General features: G+C 42.3%; 1 protein-coding gene across 2 annotated transcripts in view; it reads left to right on the top strand.

Moving 5' to 3' along the window:
- ASB9 (ankyrin repeat and SOCS box containing 9) overlaps positions 1-15,831 on the top strand; it is a 100,280-nt gene that overhangs the window by 6,415 nt on the left and 78,034 nt on the right. The window contains exons 4-8 of one of the 2 annotated variants that reach the window (XM_061453140.1): positions 740-890; positions 1,589-1,723; positions 2,980-3,171; positions 6,597-6,762; positions 7,924-9,525. In XM_061453140.1, the coding sequence (XP_061309124.1) occupies positions 740-890; positions 1,589-1,723; positions 2,980-3,171; positions 6,597-6,721 (603 nt within the window). In that variant the 3' untranslated portion in view covers positions 6,722-6,762; positions 7,924-9,525. Of the gene's footprint in view, positions 1-739; positions 1,148-1,588; positions 1,724-2,979; positions 3,172-6,596; positions 6,763-7,923; positions 9,526-15,831 lie in introns of those variants that run through there. The other variant, XR_009743369.1, reaches the window with a different exon arrangement.

The raw sequence follows: 15,831 nt of genomic DNA, 5'->3' as shown, positions 1-15,831 counted from the left end.
TTCAGAAAGCACAGATATAAATAAGTTACTGCTGTTCTTTAAATAACTTGCAGTGTTCTCATAATTTACTGAAAGAGTAAGGGGAAGTTCTTCTTGCAAAGGTTTTATAATCCTGCAACAGTTAAGGATGCACAAACTAATCTCATTGGTATTGATATGAAGAGCCTCAAGTAGAGGTGCAGGACTGTTAGGATCAACATGATAAAATGGGAAGAAAATTGAAAAAAACATGCAAGTAAAATAGTGAAATAGGTGTGTCTTATGGCCTCTACTTTTCAAGCGAATGTTGGAATTATAGTGAATAAGAAAACTCACTGTATATTTATTACCTTTCAGTTTAAAATTAAAAAAAAAGATAAAATGAGGGTTGCACATTTTCAACTAAAAATGCACTGTTTCAGGAGAGGACTACAGGCAGGTAGGTTTCAGCTAGATTACAGAAATGGGCGTGCATTTAACTTTGTAACTTGGTAACTCCTGAGAGAGCCCAGAGTGGCACTGGTACATTCTTTTGCAGGAGGAGAGACCTAGAGGCAAGTTTTCAAAAGATTTTCTTAATTATCTTTTTAATAAAAGTTTGTAATCTTCCTAACCAACAGGCACTTTTTTTTTTCCAAGAAATTAAATAAAAATTGAAAACCCTGTTTTCTGTTGAGAAACTGGATAATTTTAATCAGTTTTGAAACACTGAGAAGACCAAAAAACCCCAAAAAAGCCTGATTGTGCTATTTTCCCTCAGGTGAATGGAGTTACTGTGGACTGGCACACTCCATTGTTCAGCGCTTGTGTCAGCGGCAGTGTGGCTTGCTTGAATTTATTGTTGCAGCATGGAGCCAGCCTACACCCGCCCTGTGACTTGGCATCACCCATCCATGAAGCTGCTAAAAGAGGTAATCTCAAAGGCATCACCACTCCTTTCCATGTTGCTAGAAATGTGTTGAAGTGGAAGAGAGAGATAATTTGTTTGACTTTGGTCATGTGAAATACTTTCCTAGTTGGTCTCCTCACAAGTGATGCAGTTCCTCCCACTCCTGGTGCTTATCGAGTGCAGCTCAGCTTCGCTCCTGGGGCCTCTGAGTTTACAGGGTGACACCTGGAAGGAGATCATAGAATGGTTTGGGTTGGAAAGGACCTTAAAGTTCATCCAGTTCCAGGCCCCCTGCTACGGGCAGGAACACCTCCCACTAGACCAGGCTGCTCCAAGCCTTGTCCAGCCTGGCCTTGAACACTGCCAGGGATGAGGCAGCCACAGCTTCTCTGGGCAACCGGTGCCAGTGCCTCACCACCCTCACAATGAAGAATTTCTTCCTTACATCTAATGCATTGTCCAGGTCAGTCACCTCTGATGTGGACATCTGAAGCACAGTGTGATTCATCTCATCTTTGGTAGACACCTGAGTCAGATAAAATGTGAGGGATTTGGCCTGTTTTTTCTAACAGTGGTTTTACACCTCCTGTTTTCCAGGTTGGAAACACTGGAGTGGAAGAAAGTGTTAAACTACTATCTCTTGACAAAACAAAACATTGAATCATTGCCAAATTACACCACTGCAATAGGGAATTTGACTTTTCCTTTATCCCTTTTAAGGTCACATGCAATGTGTTGAACTCCTCGCATCCCATGGGGCAAATATAGACCACAACATCAAGCACCTGGGTACTCCACTTTATGTAGCTTGTGAGAATCAGCAAGTGAACTGTGCCAAGAAGCTGCTTGAGTCAGGTAAAGAGAAAAATAGAGGATTGTGTACTTTTGTTTCCTGCAACAACTATCTTTGAGTTTTCTATGCATTGAAGATTTAGAGAAGTTCCTACTCTGAGACCTGAAGATGTTTAGCTCTTAATGGCAGCCCTGAGTCAAATGGGGTAGCAGGGTAACCAGAGTCTTCTTGACACCAGAATTCAGATTTACAGTTCCCAACAAATGATGGGTGATCCTGGATTTTACATGGCCACTGGTGGCTGGAACTAACACCATCGTTTCCAGTGTCTGTGTGTGTGATGCCACAGTTATTTGACATGGACAGAAAAAAAATCTCTTTTTTTCTTTTCCTCCCAGTTTACCCAACACAACTGGCTCAATCATTTTTACATAGGATTTTGGAAAACATTTTACCTACCTTTTAGGTAGGTAGATCATTATTTAGCACAGTGATCTTTTAGGTTTTTGGAAGAAGCAAAATACAAATTAATCTAAATGTTAAATGTTTGGCTATTATTTTCTGGTGTGTGCCACTTTGGGGTTGTTTTTTTCTGTGTTTTTTTTTAATTTATTTTTTTATTTGTGTGGGATTTTGTTTGGTTTTTTGTTGTTGTTAGGTTTTGTGGGTTGTTTTTTTTTCAGTCTCCTATAGAAGTGTGTGTACTATAAAAACATTGTGAATAATTCAGAATTATTTCTGCAGCTCACCCTTCTTAGGGTGTTTTAGGAGCCATTAGCCAAGGATAATAGATGGGGGAGCACTCATCAGAGGTGCTTATTTATTTCCTCCTCTACCTGCCTACTATGCCTCCAGAACTTTTCCATCCTCACATTTTTTTCCTCAACAGATAATTTGGCATTTGAAAATCCCACCAGTTTAAGCCTCCAGTACAGAGCAGGTTGAAACCCTGCATATATTTTAATGGAATGGGGCACTGGGATGGGGAACAAAGGTGGGCCATAGGTGAAACTGTATCTTTGTCCTGCTTCAAGATATTCATGAGCTGAACCGTGAATGAAGGACTTCATGCACAGTTCCTCTGGGATCATATTCTTAGTCACAACCTCACTCTTCCTCAACCAGTGTGAGTTGTTCGTGTGCAAACTGTAGTACCAAGCCCCAGTGTAAGGAAATCCACTTCTGGTGGATGCTAGAGCATTTATGGATTATTCAGAGAAATAGCAGCTAGTGTGAGAAATGGAAGATGGCTACTGTATAGCCATTATTCTTTGTCATTATTCTTTGTCATTATTCTTTGTCATGTCTTGGTGTTCAGGAGCAAATGTGAACAGTGGCAAGGGCCTGGACTCCCCTCTGCATGCGGCTGCCAGGAATTGCAGTGTGGAGCTGGTGACACTGCTGATTGACTTTGGAGCAGACATTTGGGTGAAGAATGATGAAAGAAAGAGGCCGATGGAGCTGGTCCCACCCAGCAGTCCTGTGGGGCGACTGTTCCTGCAGAAAGAAGGTGCACCTTAACACTCGTTTTATTCTTTTAGTCAGGAAATGTTAAGGAAAAAACAGACAAACTGCTGCAAAAGGCTATACTATTCCATGCTACTCGCACTATAAAACTGAGAATAGCTAAGTGTATTCCATTCACTAACATATGGACACTGTGTTTTCTAGTGTCAGAGTATAGTGGAACACTAGCAGAGATAACAACAATAACTCATCTTTTGACCTCTGATTTGTGAATCTACTGCATTGGAGAACAATCATATGGAGCTTGTAATATAATGAAAAATAGAGTTTAGGGTGAAAAAAAACAAACAGAATACTCCTTAGATAGATATTAATGGTAGCCTTTTCTGACTACCTAAAGCACTGAAGTCAGCTGGAACTTCTCAGTTCCCTTGTGTCTGAGACAGTAGACCCAGGAGTGTTATCTGGAGTGTGCTGGCAAACAAGCAGCGAATCTTCTCTGATGGGAGTTGAGACTAGCTAGTGAGTGCTAGGACTCAGATCTTTGGTTATACAGTGTGCTGACAATCAGGTGTGTGCCAGACACTTGTCTCAGAATAAATGCAAAATTGCAAACAGAAAATATTCAATGCATAGAATCATAGAATCACAGAATGGTTTGAGTTGGAAGGGACCTTAAAGATCATCCAGTTCCAACCCCCTTGTCGTGGGCAGGGACACCTTCCACTAGACCAAGTTGCACAAAGCCCCATCCAGCCTGAGCTGGAACGCTTCCAGGGATGGGGCAGCCACAACTGTGATACTCATACTGAGATATCAGCATGTAACATTGAGGAAAGAGAAAAGTACCTTGAAAGACTGATCTTCTAGTTCTTTGCAGTTTACTTTAATTGCTTGGTCATGTTCCTATGTAGGTGCAAAAGTATCTTTAAAATAAAAAAATGTGGTTTTTTGTAAGGATTAAGGAAAATTGCACAGAAATTATATAATGAATATATATTTATATATGTATATATATTTATACACTAGTCTGTTTTTAAAGGTCAACATTATGTGCTGAATCATCCAACAGTATCAAACTGTAAGCTTAATGTTTAGGAAGAGCTTATTTTGTACCTGTAAAAGAAATAGTGCCAGGTAATTTTATGTTATAGATTATGAATATTTTAATGAATTACAGAGGGAAATTTTATTTACTATTCTTGAGAAAAATTAGAATAAGTTCTCTGGTGTCTGCTTGTTGTTGTACTTGTGTTCTCATGCAGTCAGTAAGCTATACGCATTACTAAATAATCTGGATTTTCGTTATTTTAAACAAGCTGATGATGGTGTGGTCTAGGACTCTGTTGTGCCAGTTAGATGTTGATGTGATTTGTTGTCAGAAAAAGTTTACACCAAGGTAAAACTGGAATAACAAAGTGATGAGTCAGGCCCTGTTTGAAATAATGACAGGAACATGAGAGCATAAAAACAACCGTGCTGCACATGTTATGTGTGAGCAACTGGTATTTGGTTTCACAGTCCAATCTGTGGTGCACAGTGGTGTTCTTTTCAGCTCAAATCCCTGCCGTGATAGACTCCCAGCTCCTGTGGCACCACGTGTGTCCTGTTTATTTGAGATAGAATAATATTTCAGGCACACCCTATGGAGCTGGCAGGAGAACCGCTGCTCAGGCTGAGCTAACAGCTAGCGCAGTAAGGAACTTTTCTAAGTGAAATTCAGCAATTGACATCAGAAACTATAAACATCTGAAAGGCATTTTGCTGCTGAGTAGTATTTTTCTGGTGTTCTCCAACATGCCCTTCTCTGAGTAGGGTCATGCTTGATGGATGGCTGATGTCCAACTTCTTTTGCTGGCTGAACTGTCAGTTGCAACCCATGATAGTGCTGTAACGTTACTCCTCTGGTTTCACACAGAGGTTTGGAGATGTGCTGTGGGGATCAGAGTCACCCTGCCAGCCCCACAGCCCCTCAGCACTGGCATGAATGAGCTGCTGCTCTCCTGCCCGTGTCCCACACATGGCTCCTCTCCCCCCATGCCACAGTTTCTGGGGGCAGCATATGCGGCATTTTTTCACCCCAGAGATGAGTTGGTGAGTGTCCTCACCTAGTCACCCTAGGACTAGCCCAGAACAGGTGTAGTATATGTGGTGGTCTCCCTTCCCATTACTTCATCATCCTGCCAGATCACCGCATACCCTGAATGCATTGCAGAGAAAGTTCTACTTGTGGGCTGGAGAACTAGCTGATGATCCAAAAATGCACTGTGTTTTTAAGGAGTATGCTTGGGCTTGCTTAATATTTTCCAGTGTTTTGGTAAGTCTTTAGGTTTGAAGTAATTCTTATTTTTTTAATTGAAGCTTTTTAAAATGAAATGTTTACAGGCAGGGCATTTATCTGTGGGATCAGAATGACCAAAGACACACACAGCATGACACTACAATAGACAATTTAACTTGTCCTATATTAGCTTGCCTTGTTTTGTACCTAGCCTTTGGGCAACTAACTCAACTCATTTGTTGAGTTCTAGCAGAAGGGTGCAGCTCTTCGTACAGCCCTTCCTGTACAGCAGTTTTCAGCCTTGTAGATCTGCTGGAAATGTGGTAACCTGCATGAGGGAAGTCTCAAAAGGTGATTAAAGCTGTCACCTCACTACATTTTTGCTGCAGCCCCTGTTCTTTCGCAGTGCATCCCTGGCAGCGTTCAGGTTGGACAAGACCTTGGGTGATATGGTTTAGTGTGAGGTGTCCCTGCCCATGGCAGGGGGGTTGGAACTTGATGATCTTAAGGTCCTTTCCAACCCTAACTATTCTATGATTCTATGATTGTACTCCTCCACTAGTGCTAACACTTCAGCTCCCTGGTCATTGCTATCTTAGCTGCCTAGCAGGCAGGCATGTCATGTGGTACCTAAATTGTCCTTTCCCAGCTCACCTACCTCCCTTTTGCTTCCTTCAGTGCCTTTTCTTATCTCCTCTCCACTCCCAACACCCCACCCTTTGTCCACGCTTGCTGGTGCTGCCTCCTTGCACCCTTCTTATCTGCACTCGTATAGCTCCTCTGTGACTGTCAGTCTCAAGCAAGAAGTGGGTTGCAAACTTGGGTCTCCCTGGAGAAGTGAGAGGGAAAGGACTTTGAAGGAAACATCAATCATCTCTTCTTAGACAACACAAACTGTTTCCCTCTCATGCAGCTTAAAAGGGAAAGACTGACACTGCTAATGCTATTTGCAACTGTGTAATGACAGAGTGACTAACTAGGCTTGAAGTGCACTGCAGGTGGGCTGATGTCCTTTGGTGGGTGCAGGTCTGGTCTTTCACTTCTGAGTATTCTGGGGCCCATGCACCCCTGGCATGAGGTAGGTTGCAGGAGGTGGGGGGAGCAGTGATGCGCAGCTGATGTTTCAAGTTAACAGTTTTGGAGTGATAAAGCCACATGCGTAACTTTTTTCCTGCCCCTTTCTCCAGGGCCGCTGTCCTTGATGCAGTTGTGCCGCCTGTGCATCAGGAGGTGCTTTGGACACAAGCAACATCAAAAAATAACTGGACTTCTCCTCCCAGAAGAGCTGAAACATTTCCTTCTCCACGTATAAGCCTTACATGTTTGAATTGGTGCCTTTAGTAACACAGCAAGGTTTGTTGAGGAAAGACTCTTTTCTGATCAGTAGCATTGCCAATGCCTCCAATGTTAATTGCTGGTCTGTAGTAAAACCATGAAAGGCCCAAGAAACATGGGACTGACCAACTCGCTCAGAACATGCTGTCACCACCACTAGCAAATCTGTCATTTTGGAAAGGAAAAATTCTCCATGATTGCATGGTGAAGCTTGGAAATGTGACTTGAGAGCGCCCTAGAAAGTGTAGAAAATGAGCATAGCATTTTAAAATAGATCTCTTGATTCTCTGGCACAGGTTCAGAGGGCTCATGGTTCACAGCCCTTTACGAAGAAAACACATAGCCCAGTGCAGCACTGTTGTATATATTGAAGATCCTGAGGATAGCACTCATGTGCCTGCCATCTGTGAGGGCAGGCACACATACCCACGCCATTGTATGGGTAAGGAAAAGGAACCCAACTGAATCTCCTTGCAAAGCAAAAGAGGCCCTCTGGCAGATGTTATTTATTTTCTAAGTGTATTACACTGCAGATGGAGAGGCATCAACCACCAATCATCTGCATTTAGGCCAGAATCTGAAACACACATTTCTACCATGACAGCAAGTAGGTCACTGCTGATGGCAGCTCCCTACAGTGCAATCATAGTGGGGGGAAAGTTTTTAATAATCCATTAAAATCACTTATTCCTGATGCTTTGAGACATAAGGGAGACACACTTCAGAACTACATATTTTCTCCTTGCAGCATATCGTTTTTCAAGGGCACAAGCTATCAGCTGCAGGCATTAATTGCTCCCCCTTTCTGCCCTGAAAATTAGTGATATTTCCTAAGTATTTCTCAGCATGTGTCAGAAAAACAACAGCTTCTGTCCCCTTACCCATCCAAGAAAATAGATAATTTTTCTCTTGGAGAGATGCTACTTCATTCATAGCAATTTTCATGGCAGTGGTAATAATAACACCTCTGATGTGTGGTCATAAAACAATTAAAATACTGAATTAAAGTCCATTAAAAAGATAATGGATGATTCCTGCCCCCCAAGTAGTTGCTGAGCTGGTGGCTCAGTGTGTGTCTCTCAAACAAGCATGGCATGTGGTTCTTATTCCACTGAGGTCACAAGAACAAATATTCCCTCCAGCTAAACTTTAACAATAGTGTTTTTCTTTCCCTCCTAGAAACATGTCCTGCTGCCACAAACCAAATTGCAGTTATGACCACTCTGTGCTCTCCCGGGTGCTCCCCCGGGGGATATCATCTGCCTGATACACACAGAAGCGAGGATGCTGAAGCTTTGACTCTCTCGCCCACCTCCCTGTCCCCTCTCCCACCTCTGAACCATGGTGCATCTGCATCACCTGGGGGCAGCAGCACACCACTTCCCCTGAGGGGGTACTGCCATGTCACTCCTGTGTTAGAGGGGCAGAACATGCACTTTGATGATTTTGGAGATCCTTTTCTTTTTCACTTTGCATTAAAGACTGCTGCAAGAGTGGGCTTGGTGTGTGAAAACTGTGATGACGTTGTTAATGCCAGCAATGAGATTATATGGATTCCTCATTTCCTAAGTGAACAGCAGTCTTCAAACACACAGTTATTTTGATGTTTACTAGTGTGCTGCTGTATGCTGTGCAAGCCTTCCTTTTGCACATGAGAAGTTAAAGAGGATGATTCAAAAGCTACCTGGATGTTCATATTTGATACAAATTGCAATTCAAATCCTCAGCTGGACATGTCTGCTGGCTATAGGTATCCAGTATGATGGTTTGATTTTTCTTTTGTGCTGACCAAACACATCAAGAGCAGTTCTGTTGGTATTGTGGGACACTAAATTGTACCCTAACAGAACAAAATTACAAACACAGTTAGGTTCATAACTCCCGTTGTGACAGAGAAACCTAGAAATCCTCACTTACCTGACCCATTCAGCACACATAATTTGAGTCATGTAAAAATTCACTGGATTGTTTAAAATGGCCTTCTATATTTCTTCCTTCCTCCTGGGGAAGAAAAATAGACATCTGTCTATGAGTTGAATAAAAGCAGGTTTTTCGGGTGGAAAGGTGGATCCTTCTAAAATCGGTATCTTGGATAAGCTGGATCTGCATTGAAAAGGCAGAGAACAGATAATGAACCTAGTGCTTAACATTTCAGGATTTAAGCGTAAAGAATCCCTGCTTTGGTGACATATCTGAAAGATGAAGGTCCAGCTTATTATATTTTAGATTATGAAGAACCATTTTTTTAATGTATTAGTTTTATAATTTACCTTTAAACATCTTATTTTATAAATTTAGCCAATGGGTTTATAGGAGTAATGCTAATATTAGGAGAAAATTGCTCTGAGAAGGTGGTGAGAGCATTGCTTCTAGATTGCTTTTCTTTTGGAAATTTCATAGTGTGACTGTTTACTTGAATCCCTCTGATCAAGCATAATTAGGATGAATTCTATATGCTTGGCTTGTATCATCTCAGTATGTTTGCTTATTTATTTTAATACGAATTTTGATCAACACTGGCAAATTACAGCTTTATGCATCGACACTTATCCAGTTATAAACTGTAAAAGTTGTACAAGATGCAAGCTGAATAAGCTCCTTATAGGTGAGGTTTGGATTTTTCCTATATTTGAAATCATTCCAAATGTCATGCAGGACTTGAAAGATTTTCAAGAATCTATTTTACCAGATTCTTTGCTATTACTTTGTTAGCAGTTTAATGGTAGTCAAGCCACAGTTGTATAGGATATTTGCTCAAAAATAAATGGTTTATACTCTTTATTTTTTGCTTTGATTTTTTAAATTGTAGCACTAATTTTGTGTATTGTCTGATACTACGGAATTTTGGACTGAATTCTCATTGTTTGCAATTCTGCCTACAGGTGGTGAGCGTACAGAATAATTCCTTCAAACTGACCTATAGCAAAGATAAGGCTAATATGCAAATACTGTGCATATCTTGCCTTTTTCTCATAATTTAAGGTAGAGTTCAACTCTTCCAACTTTTTCTACTCACTTAAGGGTTAGTGAAAAGGAGCTGGAGATTTCACAAGAAAAAGGAAAGGAAAAGATGTAAATTAAGGTATTCACCATCTTTAGTTTGTTTTGGGATCTTTTACTGATTTGCATGAATTTATTTCCCCCATCTCCTCAGCAAGTGATCTGGATGCCCCTGTGTGGGCCTTCACTGGAAGTGAGTGTGTGAAAACCTTTAGGATCAGAAGTTCAAGGGGTGTCTGTCAGTATCCACCTGAAGCTGGAGAAACATGAGAGAGCAGTAATTCTCTCTCCATTAGATGCATCTCTGTGAGTCTCTGAACACAGAGACCAGCTGAGAGGGCAATAACCAGCAAGTGGCTTTATAGGATGTTTCTGTTGGATACAGAGCTGCTTATGAAAAGCATAGAAATGAACAACCAACACCTCAACAAAAGAAGACAACTGATTTAAACAAGAAAATTATCTTTTGATTTATTGAAAGATGTCTGGCACTACAAATTATTGCAAAATTGTTTGGGCTCTACAGTAGCTGCTAGGTGGGACCAGCCATGTCCCAGGACTCAGTTCTTATTCTGCAGTCACGTGCAGAAGTCCACAGCTGCCCTGCCCATTTCTCAACAATTCATTTCTTTCTCTTAACTGGAAATCACAGACATCCTAATCCAGCAAACATAATACGCAGCTTTAGAGCATATGCAGAGAATGTTCTCTTGCCTCTCCACTGAATGAATTCATTTCAAGGTGACTAAAAAGGAAATAAATTTTACTTTACTAGTTTAGCAAAATGGGACAGACCAGATGCAAAAGATCTGATAAGTGGTGCTAGAAGAGTGAAAAGAGTGTGCTTGTATCCCTAGATTAGCATATACTCATTTCTCCTCAAACTCATGCTCTTGAGAGCCACAGTTGCAGAACTTAATGCCCTTGAAGCCACTTTTTCTTGCTTAACATATGCACAGTATGTGTTAAAATGGAGACTTCTTTGCCCTGCAGACCCAGCCTAAACCCTGCTGACTTTGGATTAAAATTCCTGGGAGTTATTTCTCTGCATATCGAGCAATTGACATTCCTTGATACACTTCTCAGCTCACTGCTCCAAGGGATACTCACTTTCATGCACACAGGCAACATTTGACGCCTCAGGGAGTCCACTTTTCTTTAAAATGGCAGCAGTGAGCTATTGCTGGGAAGACGAATGTTTCAAATTCTTATATCTTCATTCAACATGGTAACCCTTATTCCAGCCCTACCTGAGTACCTGGGCAGGAAGGATACCTGGACAATAACTGGGTTATGTTGCTGTACAGCAAGGTCTTGTTTCTTTTCTATGTCAGGTGAAGCCTTTCCTTTCTGAGCTACTGCCTTTTGCATTTTTAAACAGTTTGAAACTCATTAATCATTACCGATTCAAGAGACACAGGACTAGATTCCTGGCTTTAGTGCCTGTGAAGTAAAATTGAGTTTGTATTCTGTCAGCTGACTCACTTCACAAATTAAACTGTGGAGTCTCTACTGAGTTTGGGGCTTTTGAAATCCCTAGAGCTTTTCTTTATGACAACTTTTCTCTTTCTGAAAAATACAGTGGTAGCTGTTACAGCAGCTCTTTGTATTGTGACAGCACTCTGACTCTGAATCCTGAAGTTTCATACAGACCTGAAAAAGATGTTACAATACCACAAGTATAGGGTTGCCTCCTTGTTATTGAAACTGCACTTTTTATTAAATTATGTATTTTGGGGAACAGAGGTTGTGTTGGTTTTGTATTTGATTAACTAGTTGACCTGAAACAAGAAGTGTTTGTGTTGCAGTCTTCTATGTGGTGCAAAGTTCCCAGGAGCTGCTTTGCTTTCCCCTGTTCTCCCTGAAGGTGCGTCACCCGTGTACCCAACTTCTCTTTTACACCCTCCTGACAAAAGCATGAGGGCTGAGGCTGACAAACTCTTTGTCCCTTCCAATTATTTATATTTAATTCTTCCTATAAGCTGGTAGGTGGCACCTCTGTCTTTCCAAGAGTCTTTAACAAGAGCTATAGACATTCCTTTCTGAAATATCTCTATTCATATTCATGGGTTCGACTAAGCAACAGATGTATTGAGCTCCTCAGCTAATCAGACCTCAGTGTGCACAAGGTGTGAGCGTATGCTCACATATATGCTCCAGCCCTGTCAGTGTTTAAGGCCAGGGTGGACAGTGCTTTGGGCGACATGGTCTAGTGTGAGGTGTCCCTGCCCATGGCAGGGGGGGTTGGAAATTGATGATCTTAAGGTTCTTTCCAACCCAAACCGTTCTATGATTCTACGATTCTGTATCCTGACTTCCTTTGAGTTAAGTCTATGAATCTGTCACATAGATTAGGTGAAGCTCTCCTCAGGTGCTGGGAGTACTAACTCTCTTTTTTCACTGACTGCTGGAGGGGTATGGCTTTGCTCACAGCTTGCAGCCAATTTTTTAGTCAGTCAGACACCCTACCCAAAAGCTTTTCCTAATAGAGCAAAGGTTAAAAAGTAGCTTTTTCTCTCTTTCAAACTATAATTACTTTTATTATTTCTAAGATTAGAAAATAAACAAAATCAACCCCAAACAGTTCAATCCAAATCAAGCAAATTGTTACACGAAAAATATTATCCAAAGGTTGGGCTACTGGGACATATTATTTAGAGGTGATAGAAGCCAATTCAACCATCCTTCTAGAATAAAATAAATTCAGTCTTTCTTTCCTATCCCTGGAGAGAGATCCTCCTAATTTTTGGTGAAAACAAGCCTCTCTCTAAACCAGTTTGTCCAGCACTACTGTCTGACTTGAATTCACTGATAGCTTCTCACTGGCAGTGTCAGTGCATAAGAGTGTAAGACAAGATGTTTGCATTAGAACATCCCTGGGGCAGAGACTGGCAGCCCCAGAGGGGATGAGATGGGGCTCTGGGCTGAAGGCAGGGTGGGGGGTTCCCCGGGGATTGCCATGGTACAGTAAGTACTGGTGGCGCCCTCAGGGCCTTCATGTCTGGGTAGCCATGCAAATTCACAGCACCCGTGGCATCCTATAAAGAGGAGACTATAGCTCCACCACGTATTTTGTGTATGGCTAATTCTCTCCACTTGTTCTGTGAGGGTTTCTGGTTGATTTTATCTAAGAAAATGAAAAATTGTTTTGTCCTCTTCTCTTGGTACTCCCTTGATACTCTGTCTTATCCCTCCCTCTTGTAGCTTTCCTTTTCACCCAAGCCAACAACTCCCAGTCTCCACTCCTTGGACAGAAGCTGGGTGCCGGAAATATGGTGATTCTGTCTGTAAATAAAGTATTCCCCGCCACCCCCCCCCAAAAAAGATATAAAAAAAGAGGAGCCTTCTAAAGCTTCTGTCCTGGGTTCAGCAGTAGCAGTCATTTTTCTCCTCCTTAGTAGCTGTGCTTAGCAGTGCTGTGTTTTGACTTTTGGCCTGGGAACAGAGCTGATAACAATGATGTTTTGGGTTGGCCAAGGACTTTGTGAGCCTCATGCTTTGCCAGGGAGGAGGGGAAGCTGGGAGGAAGCAGAGACAGGACACTTGACCCAAGCTGACCAAAGAGGTATTGCATACCACAGCACGTCATGCCCAGAAGGTAACCGGGAGTTAGCCAGAGGGTCTGATGGACTGCAGGGTTGGAGGAGGTATGGGTCTGTGCTTGGTCGGGCTGGGGGGGGGCAAGTTCTCAGTCGGCTGGTTGTGAGGTGTTGTATTCTCTTCCCTTGTTATTTCCTTTATCATTGTTATTACTGGTGGTAGCAGTAGTGATTTGTGTTATACCTTAGTTATTCAACTGTTCTTATCTCAACCCATGGGAGTTGCATTCTTTTCGATTCTCTTCTCTGTCCCTTTGGGAGTAGGGGGAGGGCAAGAAGAGGGGGAGACAGTGAGTGAAGGAGCTCTGCCTGGTTTTAAACCATGACAGCTTCCCAGCTGCATTCTTTATGTGCCCTGCAGGGTGTCTCAGACAATTCTCCATTCTTGGATCATGCAATCAAACAGCTTAAACCAAAAGAAATACCTACCGAAATACCCTCAGTTCATTTCCTGAAGGGGTTTTGAACATGCTCTCTCCTTTCAGTTATCTCATTCCATAAAAATGATCTCAATTGTTTTGCATGCTTATCCCATATTAAAGGGGAGCTGCTATGTGCAAAGCTCTGGCAAAGGGCTTAGCACAGAGAGTTCTTTTTCTGAGGTATGGCAAAGAGATCATGCCTGATCCCTGCACACAGTCTGCAGTCTGTCTGCTCTTCCATGTGCCTGCACAGCTGAGGTGGTCAGGCATTTCTTCCTTGTTAAGCACGATGGTTAAAAGCCCCCAAACCATATAAATTAAATGCCAGAACTTTGAGGGACATGCAGGAAAGGAGTAACTGAATACATTTCTGGCTGGGGAAGATGAGCTAGTGATTTGCTACCTTTCTCCAGCGCTGCCTGCCTGCTGCCCCAAGCACAAGAGCCCTCCTGGGGCAAGAGGGCAGAAAAGCAGCCACCATGGGGACTTGAATCCCAGCTGCCTTTACCCACTCCTCTGGACAGCACGAGGTTTAGCCAGCAGATGGTATTCCTGGCACACAGAAAAGTTTTGCAAGAGGAATAATCAGTGGAAAAACTGAGCTCGTAGAGTAGAGGTTCTGGGAGTTAATGGACCCTCGGGCTCACATGGACCAGGAAATCATCCATCTTTGCTATTTCCATCCAAAACCCATGCAACTTTTTTACTGTCTTATTATTGCCCAACCTTTCTGCATCGATTGTCCAAAAGTGGGATCCAGGAGGATGCAGTGTTTCTCTTAACTGACGGATTAACCGTGCTTTCTATTTACTTTCCTTTTATGGTAAAAACCAATATTTTTATCATTCATAGATGATGTGAGGAAGGCACTGGAGAACCCTGGAAAAAAACAACACAAATATGCTCAGTGCTTGGTCACTGTTTGTAAATGACCCGGTAATTAGAGGTATCCTGCAGCACTCCCAGTCTTAGAAAGGTTGCTCATTGACTTAGTTTTTTTTTCCATAGGAGTTTGCTTAAGACATTTTTCCTTCAACACCATTAACACTTGATAGAAAAAAAGAGCATTTCCAGAAAATGGAACATCCATACTGAAATTACATATAATTAACCAATTAGACACTGAAATGTGCCTTGGTGTTCAGAATGAGTACTTACTGGAGTATAATACCCTTCAAAACCCTTTCTTTCTTCTAAGGAAATAATTGCTACTGCCAGCTTCCTAAATTCACAGGCTGACTGTTACAACTTTCTATATAGCAGCTCTAGCCAAAAGTCCTTCTCTTAATTTATTTCAGGCAAGAATACTCCTTGGAGATCTTTGGAGCCTTCTCCTAAAAAGCATTGTCCTGGGTTCAGCAGTAGCAGTCATGTTTCCCCTCCTCGGTAGCTGGTGCAGTGCAGTGTTTTGACTTTCGGCTTGGGAACAGAGCTGATAGCGATGTTTTGGTTTGGCCAAGGACTTTGTGAATCTCATGCTCTGCCAGGGAGGAGGGGAAGCCAGGAGGAAGCAGAGACAGGACACCTGACCCAAACTGACCAAAGAGGTATTCCATACCACAGCACGTCATGCCCAGGAGGTAACTGGGAGTTAGCCGGAAGGGCTGGGAGACTGCAGGGTTGGAGGAGGTATCGGTCGGAGCTTGGTCGGGCTTGGGGGGCGAGTTATCAGTCAGCTGGTGCTGAGGTGTTGTATTCTCTTCCCTTGTTATTTCCTTTGTCATTATTATCATTGGTGGTAGCAGTAGTGATTTGTGTTATACCTTAGTTACTAAACTGTTCTTATCTCAACCCGTGGGAGTTGCATTCTTTTCGATTCTCCTCTCCGTCCCTCCGGGAGTAGGGGGAGGGAAAGAAGGGGGGGGGGGTGAGTGAACGAATTGCCTGACTGGGTTTAAACCACAACAGTTCTTTTTGGCTCCCAACGTGGGGCGCAAAGGGTTGAGATAACGACAGATTTGACTGGATTAATAGTCACTCGTCACAATGCTGATTTATTGGGTACCAGAGTTGTTCTTGTTGATCTCACAGCTTCAGACCGTTGTAACTTACGTAGAGCCGGTATT

Source organism: Pezoporus flaviventris, unplaced genomic scaffold, assembly GCF_033815535.1.
Source record: "Pezoporus flaviventris isolate CSIRO_AGI_PZ_B2104156 unplaced genomic scaffold, CSIRO_AGI_Pfla_v1 ptg000015l, whole genome shotgun sequence".
Taxonomy (NCBI): Eukaryota; Metazoa; Chordata; class Aves; order Psittaciformes; family Psittacidae; genus Pezoporus; species Pezoporus flaviventris.
The sequence above is the reverse complement of the archived record's forward strand: the minus strand, read 5'-3'. Positions and strand labels throughout refer to the sequence as shown.